This window comes from Aristolochia californica, unplaced genomic scaffold (assembly GCF_029961685.1).
Source record: "Aristolochia californica isolate CCGP_79_NKW_82.1479 unplaced genomic scaffold, dmAriCali1.0.hap1 SCAF_1, whole genome shotgun sequence".
Taxonomy (NCBI): domain Eukaryota; kingdom Viridiplantae; phylum Streptophyta; class Magnoliopsida; order Piperales; family Aristolochiaceae; genus Aristolochia; species Aristolochia californica.
Window position 1 is genome coordinate 57,330,183 of NW_027181770.1, and position 17,619 is coordinate 57,347,801.

Here is a 17,619-nt window from a genome sequence, read left to right on the forward strand (position 1 = left end):
ACACCTTTTCTCTTTAAAGTTAAAATAAAAAACCATATGGATGCAAAATACCATCACCTGCCAAAGAACATATGATAAATAAAATATTGTAGCCACCTATAGTAACAAAAAAACCATGCGGCTCCATTTTACTCAATGTATAACATTAAGTTGGAACTCTCCACCATCACAATAAGGCTAGAAGAGGCAAGATAGATCAATACACTATGTACGAATTCTACTTCTCAAAAAAAAAAAAAAAAAAGAGTTTCTAAATCAAATCTCCAAAATATGATAATCCACATCAAGCGAGCAACCAGAATTCACTCGTTGAAAATTGAAAACAAATAATAAAAATGATAGCACATGTTTAAGAATTGAACATGCATATGTACAAGTAAACTTTGATCAGTGAACAAAACTCACCTCAGAAAAAGGCAGTAGAGATACAGCAGCCCTGAGTATGAAATCATCAAGTGACTTTAAATATGCGATATTTTCTTCTGGACTCAAAATTTTGAGATTACACCCAAAAAAAAAAAAAAATCAACTCTAGTAACTAGTTTTTGTTATCACATCTTATGAAATATTCACAGGACCTGAATAAGATTTAGGATTTCCCAAGACTACAACACATGTACAATTTTCATTACAATACACTGTTAACAGACATGGACAAGTATCTGAGCATCCTGTTAATTATAAATCATAAACATGAACAATCAACAACAAATTACCCGCTTTAAATTCAGTGAGAAGCCTGAATTCCCATATTCAGCAACGGTAACTGATGCTCACCACTACGTGCTAATCTTTCTCTTTGGATGATTCAACGGACCTGGGGAACCTTCAAATAAATCTGATAATAGGTTCTCCAAGTCATCTGCCGTATACTTTATATACTTCCCTGCATGCCTTCCACTCTCTAAATGCCCACCAAATCTTCCCAAAAAGGATCGATAAGCTGGAATAACTTTATCTGATATGGATACACGTAGTTCTTCACGAAGCTGGGAATCCTGAATTTTCCAAGTCGTTTGATTCCGGTAAATTTCATCAAAGCCCTGGTTAAAATTTTTAAATCTTTCTTTAAGGGCCACCTTGGAAACATTACTAGAACTCCCTCCGCCAGCTAACCCTTCATCCTTCAAACAAGACAAGACTCTGCTCCAAGACGCCCGAAGATAGCTCGTAGCATATTGACGTACCTGACCCCTTCGCTTCCGAACCCAGAGGTCTCCTAACAATTCCCTTAACTCTGAATCCTTCACTTTCTGAACAATGTACAGAATATTATTCATCAAAAATATATACTGCATAGCCGCGTCCTCGTAAAGTTTTGATTTTTCTTCCAAGTTCGACTCAAGAGAAGTTATCAAAACCAGTATCCGACGACCCAATGGGGTAACCTCTTTCAAGTAGCTGAGTTCTTCATCTCCATGACCCATAGAAGGATTTGGATTCTCCTCATAAAGAAGGTGGTTCAGGGTATTACTATAATCCACAAGTAACTTGACGTAATTCATAACATACCGAGTTAAAGGATGGATTTCGCCGCCTTGTGATCTCGAAGAGGTCTCTCGGTGGACTGCATTTTCGAATTCGGTGAACGTACCCATTGCCGCCTCCCCGAGGGCAGAGAGTATTACTTCCGTTTCACCATAAAGGAAATCACCGGATTCTTCAGTGAAGAGGCACCTCAGATCGGGCATCAAATCGGCCAGCGCCTCGTACATGTCAAGGATTCGAAACAGTTTCTCGGAGGAGCGCCGGCTAATGGAGATGGCCTCGGCGAAGCTAAGCACCTGCATAAGAGACCCTTTGGCCGTCTCAGTAAAGCAGATCTCTTTGATGGGATGCGACCCGTCGAAGATCTGCTCGCAGAGGCGCTTCTCACCGGCGAGGAGGACGAGGACGACAATCTTGACTGCCTGGATCCACTTCTTCATCTTGTCGTCAAGTGCAGACCACTCGATCTTCTGCACCTCCTCGATGCTGAGACGATCGATACCGAGTACGGAGAGGGATTCGTCCAGAGCATCGCGTCGAACGGACGAATACGCCTGGCAGAGCTCCTTCTCGTAGCGAGCACGGATCATTCTATCGGCAATTTCCCGGAGGTCGCCAATGGAGTCCGGGCGGACCAAATCGACGGCGCAGAGTTCAGAAGCGGAAGGGGCCCGCGGTCGGTTGGTGAATCGTGGCGTCTCCTGCTCCAGGTCTTGATGTAACTCCTCGTCGAGCGAGGCGTCAAAGTCGTCCTCAGTAGAGGCGAAGGAGGCCCGTCGGATGGAGCCGTGGAGACGGGGAGCGTCGAGGGGGACAGTGTTGCGAATCAGCAAGTGCCTGAACTCGTCTTCGAGGCGAGCCATAGCGAGTTGAAGTAGGGACTCAGCGCGGTCGGAAACAGAGTCGATCTCGCCGGAGGGAGTAAAGGAGAGGGCACCGGCGAGTCGGATGACGTCGTCGACGGCAGCAAGGTAATCGGAAGCATCATCGGGGGAATCGTCCCAGGGGAGGGGAGCGGGGCCGGGGTCGACGGAGTGAGAGGGGGGATCCCAGCGGAGAAGAACCTGCTCGGCGGACTCGAGAGGGGTGGGGCCAGGAATCAGATCAGTGATGGTGGAGAGGCGATTGTCGAAGTTGGAAAGGATCAGAATCATGTCTTTGGTCTCGGCCTTGGTGGTTCCAAGCGACTTGAGAATCTGCTGCGCCGCCGCGATCACTCTCTCATCGCCGTCTACAGTGGCAGCCATGGAAAAGAGTGAGAGAGCGAAAATAGGGTTTTGTCCTTTCAACTGGTTAGGGTTCTCGAAGGAGAGAAGAGAGAGAGAGATACACGAGATAGGCAATTCCAATAGAATAGTTTTTTTTTTTCTAGGGTTTCATTGATGAGGTCGGGGGAATTGCAGGGAAGACATTCATGCAGGGGTTTGGCCGGCTGAGTAAGGGGATAGAATGGGACTAGGGGAATGCTTGCTTGCGTGCTTCCCGTTCGGACAGAGGGCGAGAGAGAGAGAGAGGAAAGGCGATTTTTATCCCCCCAAATGAGCGAGAAAGGACTTTTGTTATTATTCTGAGTCGGATGCGTACTGCGCACTCTAGGAACATCCAGGGAAGTGTCGAGAATGAATAGAGATTTGGTAAGAACGGGTTGCGTACTGCGCACTACGATATATAATGCCAATTATTATTTTTTTTAGCCTAAGTACATGCAAATGATATTTACTCACAATCTGGTTCCATAAGGTTGATTTTCTAATATTTTCATTTCCACATTATCAACTTGAACTCAATGTTGAGCATATGGGAGATCTAATAGTGCATATTGGACATATTAGTATTGATATGTTCTCTTTGTATATATCATATTTCGGATAGTGCAAAATTTGATACGTATCGACTGATACAAGAATATATATCGATATTACACTCATCCTTGCTTGAATTACATATGCTACTAGTCATGGTTGTGCAATTCAATGAGATGTGTCTGTAGAAACCGATTACCCACTCCGATCAACTTTAATGTATTTCATCCTCTCATAAAAATACTAAATTGTTAGCTATTTAGATTGATGTTTGATTGTCAAATACCATTGGCTTGACTTTGAAAGTTGGTAACCCAAACTTGTCATCTGCAATATGAGCCCATGTTCTTTATTCAGATCTTGTGACTATGGTTTGCTTTTTACTCTTCTAATATACTAAGTAGCCTCCAAAAGTGTTTGGTACCCATTCGTAAGCCATCTATCTTGATGTTTGATTGTCAAATACCATTGGCTTGACTTTGAAAGTTGGTAACCCAAACTTATCATCTGCAATATGAGCCAATGTTCTTTATTCGGCTTTACCACTAGATCTTGTGACTATGGTTTGCTCTTTACTCTTCTAAGACACTAATTAGCCTCCAAAAGTGTATGGCACCCATTGGTAGACCATCTATGACTCTGGGGTCTTGCATAGTCTACATAGAGAATCATAAAATCTAGAGATGATCATGCTTATTGAATAACAACCCCCTTTCTATGAGTACCTATTGAATGCTTAAGAATTCAGTAAATCTCCTCTAAATGAATCTTCCTTGGACTTTCCTTGCATCGATTTACTAAGCTCATCCAAAACTAATGTTAGGCTTGTTCAACTTGGCATATATGAGCTAGAGAAATACCTTACTTCTTACTACTTCAATTCCAAGAAGTATTTGAGTGCCCCCAAATCTTTAATTTGAAAGTGTTTCTTGAAATGACCTTTGATCTTAGCAATGCTCACAAAATTAGGGGGATTATTGGGTTTTTTTTTTTTGTAAGATTTGCATGAGTGAAAGGTGGATTTTTTCCCCGCTCAAGCTAAAGGTGGGGTTTTGGGGAAGAAATAACATACCCATAATTTTTGGACCCCGTCGCTACATGATGGAGTACTCAAGTTTTCCTCCATGGTATTGTGTGGATTAGGAATTCCAGATCTCTTGTGAGAAGAGATCTTTCGGAGCTTCTACCTGTCCTACCAATGAGGACAGTGATGAAGGCCTCTGTGGCTCTAATTGGAATGGAGATGAAGGACTTCTTCGTTCCGAACCGGTAGAGGACGCAGAGGGGAGGCCCTCTTGTTTCAACACAAACACCAGGGGTGAGAGGAAGTTACTATCCCTACTCTTAGTGTCTCACTTTCTACAGAGGAAGTTGTTAACACTAGGGCTATAAGCTCAGGGGGTTAATCCCAATTTGTAAAACCAAATCGAATCAACAAATTAATGAATTGTGGTTCAAACAATTTCATCCAGCGTTATAGAACTGAGTCAACATGAGTGAGTGAGTTGCAGGTGTTAAGACTCATCAAGTGACTCAAAACTCAATCGGGTTGAATCAGAGATTATTCGACCATTCTATGCTGACTCTAACCACCCGCATGAGTCGCCGGCGGGTCGACTCGGGAATTTTAGTTGGTCTGAATCGGGTTTCTATTTCGTGGGGCAAGAAGAAATAAAAAAATGTTAAAAAAGAATTTGGTGAGTGTCATTATCGAGAACACCGGACAAAAGATTCGCAGGACTCTTTGACTCAAAAGTCGACACAGTCGGACCGGCTCAGAAGCGTCCAACCGGGGCTGCTTTCCTCAGGCGCTGCCAAGTGTCAGAGACTCCACTCATTGGTCGGACAGAGAAAACACCAAAACAGAGCGGGCGGCGAGTCAGCAACTGAAGCGGCAGACGAGTCACAAATGTCAGAGGCACCACTAGACTTTGTTCCCACCCTTTCTTTGACACCGGCATGTGGACTCCAATGCACACATTTTTACCCATACCTTTTCTTTTAATTCCCTTTATGTCCTCAATTTTATTTTAATTTTTCTTTTATCATATTGCATTATCTATTTCACTATTTTATAAAATTGATAAAATTTCTAAATAATAATCCATTTAAATATGAATTGGTACTTAATTAATCAAACTTTGACATATTATTAAATATTTTATAGATGAAAAATACAAATATGATAATTATTCTTTTTTAATCTCAAAAAGATGTGCAAAATGTAAAATTCTTCTAGCAATTACTTGATAAATTTGATGTCGAAAAATGTAACCGACAAAAAAAGGGTAGCATGACCAACCAAAATCAATTTCACGGAGAAATTATATAACCTTGGTAAAGAAATAGTCGAAAACGTATAATCAAAGATTAATCATGAGGGTAGAGCTTGAATCTTCGGATGTTGGGTATACTTATATTTTAGACAAAATTGGTAGGCCCTACTTTTCAAGTATAAAAAAATTGAATCGGACATGATAGTATATGAGTCACAACTTATTTCATAATGTCATCAATTGATTGCAGAGAAAACAAAACGATGGGACCCATACCTATTGAGTATTGTGTGACATTTTGGTATAAAATATTAAGCATATATTAATTTATCAATATCTCTTAATTATGTATTTTCATATTTTTTATGAAAAATAGATAATTCAAAATTTCATGTCATTACACCATCATTATTCATTTTTTGGTAATTATTTGGTGTATTTATATTTAAGAGGTAAAAAAAATTCAAAAAGCTTAATAATAAATAAAAATAGATGCATTCGTCATTGTAAATAGAAACTAAGGGTATTATTGTAACTCCATCTATTTAAACCCCTCTTTTGGCTCTTATGGGAGAGACCACGAATAAAACGACGAAGTTCCTCTTTTTTTTTTTTTTTTTTTTTTTTTTTAAGATGATTCTGTTTTTATCACTTTGATCGTCGTCAGTCTCGCTGCGCCGAATCCGAGCTACCAAAATCCTGAAAAACCTCCATTGACGGGAAAAATTGAACCGCTTCAAAAGATGAGCGTCGATAGAGCGCAGGGCGCTTCCCTTGGAATCCGAACTCTGTCGTCATCGTTTTCCTTCTCCAGATGTGCTTACGCCTCCTCTTCTTCAGGTACGCCTCTCAGTACACCATTTCTGCGCTCTTGTCCGGTTTCGGTCGATCTAAGCAATGACGGATTCGCTTCGTTCGTTGAGTGTGGCAGTCTTCGTGTTCTCTGCCTCGGTGGAGAGTTTTAGATTTTAGATTCAGATGGAGTTGTTTTTGTTCCGGTTTTGGTTTATTTACTAGTTGTTTGATCGCGGAATGGGGGCTCTGACTCTGTTTTTTAGCCGAGGAAGGAAATTTGGTTCAGCCGCGGATTTCAGCACGAATATATAATCTTTTTACTATAATTTTTGTTTTTTTATTTTCATGAAGTATAATCTCGTGACTCGGAAAAGCGCGAAGAGTGTAACCAGTAACCACAGCCACGGGCGTGATGATGAGCAATCATACTTCGCACTGACTAAGGCGAACTTGTTGCCATCGCCCGTGCAGGTTTCTTATCCTGGCTTGACTGAGTCTGAGAGAGATAACAAATGGAGAATCTGAAGGTAAAACATAAATGGAGCGATTGCGGTTATTTCGGAGATCGTGATCTCCTGTAAGAGGAAGGTTTCGGATTCTGCACATCCATATACTTCCTGTAGTTTCGCCAAAGATGTCACATGCTAGTGGAGCCCATTCCGAGTCGATCGATATATCACATGCTGTCAGCCCCATCATGGAAATACTGCTGTTTGGTCGTGGCCTCAACAATAGGGACCAAACACTGGTCGTGGCCTCGTGGGATTATGAACTGCTTCTTTTGTTGAATTCTCGGATGGACTACTCGCTCTGATGGCCCTTCGCCGCTAACTTGTCGCAATTTGTACAAACTAGAAAAGCTGAAGCTTTCGATGATCAATAGGTTCGAAGACGAAAACAATGAACATCCCCCTGTCTCACTCTGATCTTTCTTCGGCAGTAAGGTAATTTCATTACGGTGTGCACGGCAAGAAAGTATATTTTGGTAATTTTCTTTTTAAAGCAATTGGTGTCGTTTTTCATTGGTGAACTAGATACCTATTACAGACGGAAAGATTCAATCTTTTGGACTTCCTAAACCATTCACAGCTGTGGAGTTTGGAGAACTCCGATTGAGTGATGGATGGGAAATCTGTAGTTCTGTACAGTTTGGACTCGGAGTGTGCCTACCGGAACACCTGCTCCACATCACGGCAACCACCGATCACGTGAAAGGGTCATGGAACGGGGACTAGAAAAACAATATCACGCCAAAAAGTTGAGCCACGGTTCTAATAATGCCCCTCTCTAGTATGAGAATAGCCAAAATGACACTGACTGGTAAAGGAGTTGCAGAATGACCTCCCACTTCCGTGTTCTTGACAGTATTTGAAAGGATTTTTCTCGTTGAAACTGAGAACGGATTTGTTTTGTAAATGCGTTTTAAATTCTTTCCATGTGGGCAGAGCATGCGAGGTGTGGAACCCCTGGTTGGATGGGTCGAGGTCTCTCTTGTGTTTGTATAAAGACGAAAGGAGCTTATGAACGGATATGTGTGAACTTGACTCCATTGCAGGTAATTCCTTTTACTTGGGCATTATTTTCCGTCAGTCATGGACGTTCAAATACAGTGGAGACGTATAATATTTTCTTTACATTCTTATAAGTATTATATGATATTTTATATCACCTCTGCTGTTTAGCTTGTTCCATTATTATTACTTTCTCTCTCTCTAAGTCAAATATTTTCACTGATGATCTTGAAAAATAAATGAAAGCGCTCTGTTTCTTAGAATGTGCTTTGAAATTGGGATAAGTCATGCATGAACACAATTAGTTGATGGTTTGACGTGATCATTGTCTGACGACAGACAGTAATTCCCATGTTATGGAAGCTAGTTCTCTGCTGCTGTTGAGTTAATTCTTGCATTCTTTTTTTTTTAATCTTTTTCTTTACAATAGAATACAACAGTTGTCCGAATTCTAAGTCAAAGTCTACCACTTTTACCTAATTTGCCTTCACTGAAACTATAACATAGGAAACGATGAGCATCTAAACTGGCTAAATGTTGCAGGAGGACAGAGTACAACGGTTGAAACATCGTATGAAGGTGTACTTTGATTCTTCAAGGCTTGATCACCAGGTGCATGCTGTTTTTTGTCTGGAAGTTTGAGATATATTTCATTAAGTTATGCTACACTAATATATACTATGCTAAAACATGAGTTTCACATCTCCATCGTTTTTTTAACTTTTTTAGCGTTTTTCGGTTTTCAATGATTACTATAGTATCTGTAAGACATTTCTGTTATCAACATGATAACAACTGAAAGCTTATACCAAATTAGCAACCAAATTTTTTATTAGGTGGAAGTCATGCATTTTAAATATTAAAAAGCAACAATCAGAGGTACACGATGCAAATATGTATTAATTTGTAGTTTTATGCTGTCATTCAGATTCAACTTTTTCAGCAGTTTATTCAGATTTTATTTCTCAGACATAACTATCAGATAATGATGCAAATCCATTCCAAATAAAAATAAGCTTTCCCAAAAATAGCCATGTAAAAACTAGTGAGTAAACATTGCATAAGGCCTTTTAACATGAATGGCCAAAAATTGTGCTAAATGCCAGTTTTGTGCTTTCTGGAAATCTGTGTTCTTAATTGCCTTTAATGATTCCTTTTGAAAAAAATAAAATAACAGGAAGCTTTACGTGCTCTCTGGTATGCTACCTATCCTGATCAGGAGCTCCATGGTTTGATATCTGACCAGTGGAAGCAAATGGGCTGGCAGGGTAGAGATCCATCAACTGACTTCAGGTATGCTCCAACCTACTTCCTTTGAACACTGCATGTCACTTCCATTGTTATAGTGCATTCCAAGTGCATATCAGCTAACAACAACAACTTTATGTTATAAACAGGGGAGCTGGCTTTATTTCTCTAGAGAACTTGCTATTCTTTGCGAAGACATTTTCTGTAAGATTCTTTTCCATAACTTTTCGTTAGACATGTTCCCTTCAATTCTTCTTATTTTATACAGGCCGATCGATGAAGTAAAGAATATTGTTTTGGCTTATCTTGGTCTACACAAGGCATATTTTCTACTTGTCTGAGATAGTTATTTCTTGTTCTTTCAACTAGAGTACCATTTGTAGTTTTGCTTCTGACGTTGATCTGTATGTCTCGATGCCCATTCTTAATGCGTATGCTTGCAAAACATAGTTTAATGGTGAAGTGGAGGATATCAACGTAAGTTGTTGTCATGTCCTCCGTTGTTATACTACAAAATGTAAAACTAAGGTCCCCTCTGTGTGAAAAAGGGCTTGAGATATATTGGTGACCATGGAATTGAACTACATTTGGCAGGGAAGACACTGGATTTCTGCTGAACTATTGTAAATAATTGCTAAGCTTGCAATTTAGTAAGACTTAATTGAGTTTGTTCTTCTCTTTGGTTCTAGTGTTAGTTACAGTTTAATATGCAATTGAAGGTTTCTGTGGATTGAACCATGGAGCAGGGAGAGCTGATATTAAAACAAGTCTTGAGTTCATTTCACAGATGTATATGCTATGGGGTACTTGGTCTGCATGCGTGTGTTTTGCAGGCCCTATTTAAACTAAGAAAAAAGGAACGGAGTAAGTGATTTATAAATTAAAACAAAAGAACTGTGGTAACCATAATTTTTAACTATATATACATCTTCAATAAGATTAGTTTGGTTGTCTTGGCAGACACTACTTACCCTTATTCAAGAGTATTAACAAATGTTGAAGTGTTTTTCGTAGTCTTAGATAACCTCTCCAACCTTTTCAATAAATACAAAAGAAATCCTGGTGTTTTTCACTATCCACTGACGTGACATCAAAGTGATGCTTCCCTCAGCTACACTCACTCACACCTAGCATCTAGTGCTTCTCACGGCTACACACTTGGAAGCTGGATCTCGAACTCATGTTTATGTGAAGTCTTTGATTCGATTTAGTACAGTGCTAACTGTTGGAACCTTTTGGTGTTACCCTTTTGATTATGCAGGTATCTTTCCAGCAGCTATTGAATAAGAAAGGAGGAAAACGAGCCACATGGGAGTACCCATTTGCTGTTGCTGGCATAAATATAACATTCATGATCATACAAATGCTAGATCTGCACTCAAGTATGAAATAGTAATACTGAATCTTTTGTGTGGGTGTTAGTGTTCCATGTCTCTGAAATTCTTGTCTTTAATAACTGGTAACTGATGGTGGAAGACGCATTATTTGCAGCAAAATCAAGAACTTTTGTTAGGACAGTCTTTGTCCAAATGCTATCAGGTAAGACTAAAGTTGGTTCAAAATGGTAATTTTAAAGCTTCTTTTAAACAACAAGAAGTTGTTCCGATTAAAAAAATCGGAGTCTTAGCTGAAGACTAAACTTTCCCGTTTGCTATCTTTATCCAGAAAATGAGTGGGCATTCGATCTGCTTTATTGTGTGGCTTTCATGGTAATGGACAAACAGTGGCTAGCAAAGAATGCCTCTTATATGGAATTCAATGTATAACCTCAAACTTGTGAAACTTCTGGATGCAATTTCTTTTGTTTCCTATTGCTAAGAAATTTGATTAAAATTCAACTACAGGACATATTGAAGTCAACTCGAGCTCAGCTGGAGAGAGAACTCCTTATGGATGATGTCCTGCGGATTGAAGACATGCCGTCTTATAGCCTTCTACAATGACAATGAATTCCCAATGTTGACCTCTGCCTTGAGATTCTGAGTGAGTCCAAGTGTATAATCTATCCCTACTTTTTAATCCTCTTTCGATTTGTAATTATCTGCTAGTTATGAGTTATCTCTTTGGCTTTTTCTTAGCTGAAGAATCTTTTCATTTAGACTGCTTTGTTTGCTGATATAAAATATGCATCTATCATATCAACTAACTACGACTAGTTAACGAGTGTCCTATTTAAACTTTTTAAGCTTGAGAGTGGTTGAATGATGGGTTGGCCGGAAACGATAGGCGTTCCAGTTAAAAGTCCTGTTCATGTTTGGTCAGCTTTCAGCTTCAGCATAGTGGTTGGCTTCTGAAGAATCCACTGACTTCTCCCTTGTTCATTTGATCTGGGTTTCTGTTTTTGTGAATTAGAATTATTTCATCCTGAAACAAAGGAAAGTAAGGTGAAGTTCATGTAATGTGAGATTTTTACTTTAGAAACCATTTATGAGGAATACCAAAATATAATCTAAGGGTGTGCTAATAGGAAATATCATAGGAAAAAAATTTCAGTATTTTTAGAACGAGAAAAATTTCCTCTTGATTCTTCTTTACTCTAAGAAATGTTAAAAAGGATAGAAAAATGAATTTCCTATTAGTACAATAGGAATCTATAGGAATTATTTTTATAAAAATTAAATTTATTTCTAGTGTAAACACAAACACAAGATATCAATCAAAAGAGAGTTTTTTAATAGGAAAACTTTTCAATCAGAAAATTGGTTAAATAGAAAATGATTTTTTGGTCATTTTGTTTTCCTATAGTGGCACAAACGATCCCTAACGATGTGACCATTAAAAAAAACTTTGTGATATTCCTTTTTAATCTTTACCAACAATTTGATGGTTTAAGATTTTAAGCTTTTTAAAGGCTTGATTACTTATATTCCCTTATAAAATACAAATTACTCACATCCCCTAAAATTTGAAAGCCACTTCTTTTACTTCTTCATTTAGACTTTGTAACAAACACTAGTTGTTTAAATGATTTCAAAGTATGACGACTAGTTTGGTGGATGGAGAAGAGTAAAAACAAAAAGGAGACAATAAAAGAGAAATGAAATTTAGGTAGGTGCCCTATCATATCATGATTCATACAAATTACCCACTCCCATAACCTTTATAATAACATGTGCATGTGTTAGGTTCTTCTATATGTGGTCAGTATTGGATCAAGATATTAGGGTTTAGGGATTTCCCCCTTTTTGAGTTATTTGGTATATAGATTTTATGAAAATAATAAACATGTTTAGATTAAGGTTTTCCTCAGTTACATGAAAACCTGAGTTGGATCCGGATTTAGGGTTTCAGTGGCCGGACTCAAGGCAAGTCCAGCCAAACAAAAGGGTCGACTCCCTTCCGACAATTCAACTTTTCAACCAACGACTTTTTGAAAAAATCTAAGCCCCGAATGCACCCGCCAAAACCTAAGTGGAGTCTGCACTCGATCTATCTCCTGTCTTATTTCCACACAAATCCTTCTCTCGCGAAACCCAGAAAACCCTATTCATTGTCCTTTCTCGCGGACCATTGCAACTCTCTGAAGCAACTCCAACAGATCCACGCCCAAATGCTTGTTTCAGCTCGCATTCTTGACAACTATGCAGCAAGCCGGCTCATTGCTTTCGCCGCACTCTCTCCTTCCGGTGATCTTACCTATGCTTTAAAGCTTTTCCATCATATCCAAGAGCCTAATTCTTTCATGTGGAATACCATCATCAGGGGTTTAGCCAGTGGCCCGAGTCCTTCATGTGCCTTCTTTTTATATATTAAGATGCGGAAATTGGATGTCCTGCCCGGTAAACATACTTTCCCGTTTGTACTCAAAGGGTGTACGAACAATGAGTCTCTTTCATCAGGAAAACAGATCCATACCCATGTTGTCAAGTTTGGGCTTGATTTAGATTTGTATGTGGCGAACGGATTGATTCGTTGCTATGGTTGCTGCGGTAATATTTCTGATGCTCGTCAGTTGTTTGATGAGATGTCGGAGAAGAATTTGGTAGTTTGGACTACAATGGTTAGTGGGTATGCAAAAAACTCATGTTCAAGTGAAGCGTTGTTGTTGTTTAATCAAATGATAGGTGAGGGGATAGAGCCCAACAGTGCTACTCTAGCTTCTGTATTATCTGCTTGTGCAAAGGTGGGGGGTTTGGATATAGGGGAGAGTGTTTATGAGTTCATAAAACAAAAGGGAATTCAGGTTGGTGTAATCCTTGGTACTGCGTTGGTGGATATGTATGCTAAGAATGGTGTGATTTGGAAAGCGGAAAAGCTGTTCGATGAAATGCCCGAGAAAAATACTGCAACATGGAATGCCATGTTATATGGGTTAGCAACTCATGGTCATGCTGAAGGAGCCCTCAGACTTTTCAGAGAGATGGAGAAAAGGAAGCTTGTACCTAATGATATAACTTTCGTAGGGGTATTAACTGCTTGTTGCCATGCTGGCTTACTTGAAGTTGGGAAGAGAGTTTTTAGTTCCATGAAAAAAGGATATGGCATGGAGCCTAAGCTTGAGCATTACGGCTGTATGGTAGATCTCCTTGGTCGAAATGGGCAGTTAGAGGAGGCAGAGGAGTTGATACAAGGTATGAAGTGGAAAGCTGATGTAGTGGTTTTGGGAGCCTTGTTGACTGCATGTAAGTCCTTTAGGAATATTGATATTGCTGAAAGAATGGTGACGGAGATTCTCAAAGTGGACCCTCACAATCACGGTGTCTATGTAGTGCTGTCCAACATGTATGCAGATGTTGGCCGGTGGGGGGATGTTGTGAGGTTGAGAAAAGAGATGAGAGATGGGCATTTGAAAAAGATACCTGGTTGGAGCTTTGTGGAAGGTGATAAATATTAAGTTCTCTGAAAATTGCAGCGGCTGCTATATCAGGCAGGGTATTCTACCTTGACAATTGAAGAGAAGTAGATTACAACATTATACAAAAGGTTTGAATTGAATGTTTGGTGAAACATTCATCAAATATGGAGGTAGCACTGTGCAACATCTTATGAAGCCTACTGTGGCTTATTTGTATGATTGAAAACTCATTCTTAAGCCAAATCTAATCTTGACACGTGACTCATATCGAGGTAAGAACTAGTGGAACTGATGAAAGGATATGTAATTTAAAAATTCATATCAGGCAGTGCTGGACTGGAGCAATGATGAAGCAACATGTTCTAGCGGTAGCAATGTTATAAAACAAACGCACTAGGCAACATTTACAAGTGGCAGGAACAGATGAAAAATTAAGAAAACCATATGAGATATGTTCCATAGTGGGGATATTTTTGTAATAAAACTCAAAATGGGCTTTAGATTGGATTAATTTTTTTTTTCTGTTTTCGGTTTAGTTTTTTATTTTTCATCCCTGTTTAGTTACTATAAGCCAGGGGCATATATGTAATTGTGTAACGATAAATAAAGGTGCCAAGCAGTCCAATCAAGATAGTCTTTGCATCTTTCTTTTCTTCTTCTGGAAACTCTTTTAAATCTGATAATACTTCTCTGTCAGCTCTCTTTGTAGTTTATCCTGTTTTTGGCTAAACCTTTGATATGAATAACATGATATGGATGGAAGGAAAGATTTGAAGAAGACTGACCTAACAGGATTGTTCAAATGATGGATTATAGTGGATGGAAAAATATGTTTTGTTAATAAGACAGAAAAAGAAATTATCATTATGCAGTAGGGTCTTAAATAAACCCAGAGTTAGAATCACAACAGCTAACAATGGTAACCTAATCTAATTACAACTGAGTGATTAAAAATAGTCCTACTACAGCATACCCTTTCAAACTGCTGCCAAGAAACAAGGAACTGCTCCTTGCTGGGAGTAAACACGCTTGTCTATGACTAGCACTAATCTAGCTTTGATGCCATGTTAATCAAAAGAAAATGGGATTGTCTCTTTATTATACAGCAGGGTCTTAAACAAACTCAGAGTTACAATCATAGTGTAAATGCGACTGAGAAGTCCTAATCTAATTGTAACAGTGGTTACCTAATTGAATTGCAATTTAATAGGTAAAATAGTTGTTGTTAGAAGACGGGCTTAAACCCACACATCCAAGAGAGGTGGCATCATGGTAAATTAGAAGATTTATCATAAAAATAACACAAGAGTGTAATTAGTCAAGGAGGAACATGTTTACTTATGTTTTTTCTTATGTAAAGCTTGTAGCCTTAAGAGCATTATAGACATTGTAAAATCCACTCTAAAACTATAAATAAAGGCCCTTGGCTTGGAGTGGAGCATTCAAGCTCTCTCATCTTTTCCCGATTCGTGCAAGCTCTCTCTTAGCCTAAAGGCTCTCTCTCTCCCTTTTTCTTTTCTCTCCTTTTGTTCTTCCCTTCTCTCACTTGGCTCGAGGGTTCTAATCATGGGGTCCTACATTCAATAGTTGTACATTGACATGTTTGTCCAGGCACACTAGGGGCTAATTTGTACACTTGAGCTGTTATGACATGCTCATTCAAGAATATTGAACTATAATGATGTAAATTCAGCATGGTTGTTAAGGAGCCAATGCTTCTTCTATCTAAGATTGTTCACCAAGTGGTTAATGACTTATCCAACGTTTAGTTTTAAATAGGGTCACCAAATTTCCAATTTAGAACTTTATTGAAGTGTTTCAATATTCATTTTTTTTTTTTGTGTAGATTGCTTATCAAATGCTAGAAGAATTAGTTTGGGTACTCTATAGGAATTGTAAGGCCACAACATGGAAAAATAAAAGAGTCTCCTGAGGGACCATTTGTATCATATCAAGCCAAAGTAATAAAAAAAATCAAATGCCTTTTGATCATCCTTCTTTATGAAAATAAGTAGATCTTAAGAAGACACATTCTACAAAGGAAGCTATTAGAAAACTAATTTGGGATGTTGATTCCTCCACTGGAACCAAAATATAATATCTATAAATAGTTACATTGGAGTATAAGACAACACAAAATTATCTTTTGATCACTGATTGAATAAATCATCATTTTTCAATGAAAGGACTATTTTTATAGCTGCACATAGTTGCACATAATTCATATTAATTTTAGGTACATTAAGGCCTTATTAGTGCACTTTGAAAGTGAAAGTACTTACACTATTGAAAATGACCCAAAACTTGTTAGTGTGCACGGTAAGTGGTAAGTGAAAGTGAAATCACTCCTTAAGGCTAGTGAATTCATTTTCACTTGTGCGCTCAGTCGCTTTCTCGCTTTTGTTATACTCATTTTGCCCTCTCACTCTTGCATTTGAATATAATAAAATTAATTATTTTAAGTATTTTACTTTATATATTTAATTAAATTAAACCTCTTAAATTTTAATTATTTATTAATTTTAAAAATTGAAATTTATCTTAGTTTATTAAAAAAATATTTAAAAATTAAATCTATTAGAGTAAATTTATATGATAAAATACCCTCTTTTTTATTTATATAAATTCATGATTTTAATATTATATTTAATTTAAGAGTGAGAATTTAGATATCACAAAAGTAAAAATTTGATTAAGTATTTGGATACCATAAAAGTAAGTATTTGTTTGATCCTTTTTTATATATTTAATTAATTATTTTTTTAAAATTATTTATTAATTTAAACAAGTTAAAATTTATTTTATTTTACTCAGATTATTCAAATAAAAATATCAAAAATAAAATTTAAATCTATTAAAGTAATTTTATATAATAAAATACCCTTAAATTTATTTATATAAATTCCCTATTTTTAATATTATATTTAATGGCTACTTTAAGTGTAAGAATTTAGATACTGTAAAGTAATAATTTAATTAACATTTGGATATTATAAAATTAAGAATTTATTTAATCATTTATATATATATATATAATAAAATAATATTAATTAAATTTAAACAAATTAAAATATATTTCAGTTCAGTCAAATAAAACTATATGATAAAATTAAATCTATAAATGTAAATTTTTATAATAATCCTTTTTTTATTTACATAAATTTATGATTTTAATATTATATTTAATTAATATTTCAAAAGTGAGAATTTAGATATTAAAAAGTAACAATTTGATGAAGCATATGGATATGTAATCTCACTTTCACTTTCTAAATGCACAAACTTTTCCTAATAAATCAAATTTTAATATGTAATCTCTAATTATATTTCCCTACATGCCCACAAAGGGTGTGTAGACGCATGCCAAGCTTAAGAATAAAATAGTTAGGGCAAATTATTGACGATAGGGACCCAAATGGACCAATACTCTCCACTGTTTAGATTTAGATGGCTTCCTACTGTGCACATTTTGGGCTGCAAAAGTTTAGTCCCACATCGAAGAGGAATAAAAACTCCCTGCTTCAGATATACAATATAATCTCACTGACGCGGAGAAACCAAATCACGCAGCCGCGTGGTGAGCACATAGCGAACTATTCTTTCGCCTTTTACTAAAGAATACCGTGTGCTCGCCACATTAAGCGGCATACGCCAATTTTTTTATGGGCTTCTAACCCTCGGGTTGTCGCCCTAACAAGTATCAA

General features: G+C 37.6%; 3 protein-coding genes and 1 pseudogene across 4 annotated transcripts; 3 read left to right on the forward strand and 1 right to left on the reverse strand.

The window, feature by feature from the left end:
- Positions 1-443: 443 nt before the first annotated feature.
- On the reverse strand, positions 444-3,007 carry LOC137962810 (exocyst complex component EXO70B1-like). The gene has a single exon (XM_068809895.1). It carries the CDS (start codon positions 2,733-2,735, stop codon positions 780-782), a length of 1,956 nt encoding a protein of 651 aa, XP_068665996.1. The 5' UTR covers positions 2,736-3,007; the 3' UTR covers positions 444-779.
- A 3,253-nt stretch (positions 3,008-6,260) lies between these two features.
- LOC137962819 (uncharacterized) lies at positions 6,261-11,147 on the forward strand. 2 transcript variants are annotated; one of them, XM_068809908.1, is made up of 9 exons: positions 6,261-6,406; positions 7,807-7,916; positions 8,416-8,484; positions 9,050-9,165; positions 9,270-9,324; positions 10,382-10,502; positions 10,612-10,659; positions 10,786-10,880; positions 10,965-11,147. In XM_068809908.1, exons 1-9 carry the CDS (start codon positions 6,310-6,312, stop codon positions 11,061-11,063), a joined length of 810 nt encoding a protein of 269 aa, XP_068666009.1. In that variant the 5' UTR covers positions 6,261-6,309; the 3' UTR covers positions 11,064-11,147. The 2 variants fall into 2 exon arrangements, with proteins under 2 accessions (XP_068666009.1, XP_068666017.1); XM_068809916.1 differs by lacking the exon at positions 6,261-6,406 and adding an exon at positions 7,607-7,681.
- Positions 11,148-12,400: 1,253 nt separating this feature from the next.
- On the forward strand, positions 12,401-14,540 carry LOC137962831 (pentatricopeptide repeat-containing protein At5g06540-like). Its single transcript, XM_068809929.1, has one exon. The coding sequence runs from the start codon at positions 12,512-12,514 to the stop codon at positions 13,952-13,954; it is 1,443 nt and encodes a 480-aa protein (XP_068666030.1). The 5' UTR covers positions 12,401-12,511; the 3' UTR covers positions 13,955-14,540.
- A 2,943-nt stretch (positions 14,541-17,483) lies between these two features.
- On the forward strand, positions 17,484-17,593 carry LOC137965061 (U5 spliceosomal RNA; annotated as a pseudogene).
- The last annotated feature ends 26 nt before the right edge of the window (positions 17,594-17,619 follow it).

Excerpts from the sequence above, each read along its gene's own strand:
- LOC137962810 (XM_068809895.1), bottom strand. The coding sequence starts at position 2,735 with ATGGCTGCCACTGTAGACGGCGATGAGAGAGTGATCGCGGCGGCGCAG.
- LOC137962819 (XM_068809908.1), top strand. The coding sequence starts at position 6,310 with ATGAGCGTCGATAGAGCGCAGGGCGCTTCCCTTGGAATCCGAACTCTG. Across the intron at positions 10,660-10,785 it reads CTTTGTCCAAATGCTATCAG|AAAATGAGTGGGCATTCGAT; the intron begins GTAAGACTAAAG and ends ATCTTTATCCAG. Across the intron at positions 10,881-10,964 it reads CCTCTTATATGGAATTCAAT|GACATATTGAAGTCAACTCG; the intron begins GTATAACCTCAA and ends ATTCAACTACAG.
- LOC137962831 (XM_068809929.1), top strand. The coding sequence starts at position 12,512 with ATGCACCCGCCAAAACCTAAGTGGAGTCTGCACTCGATCTATCTCCTG.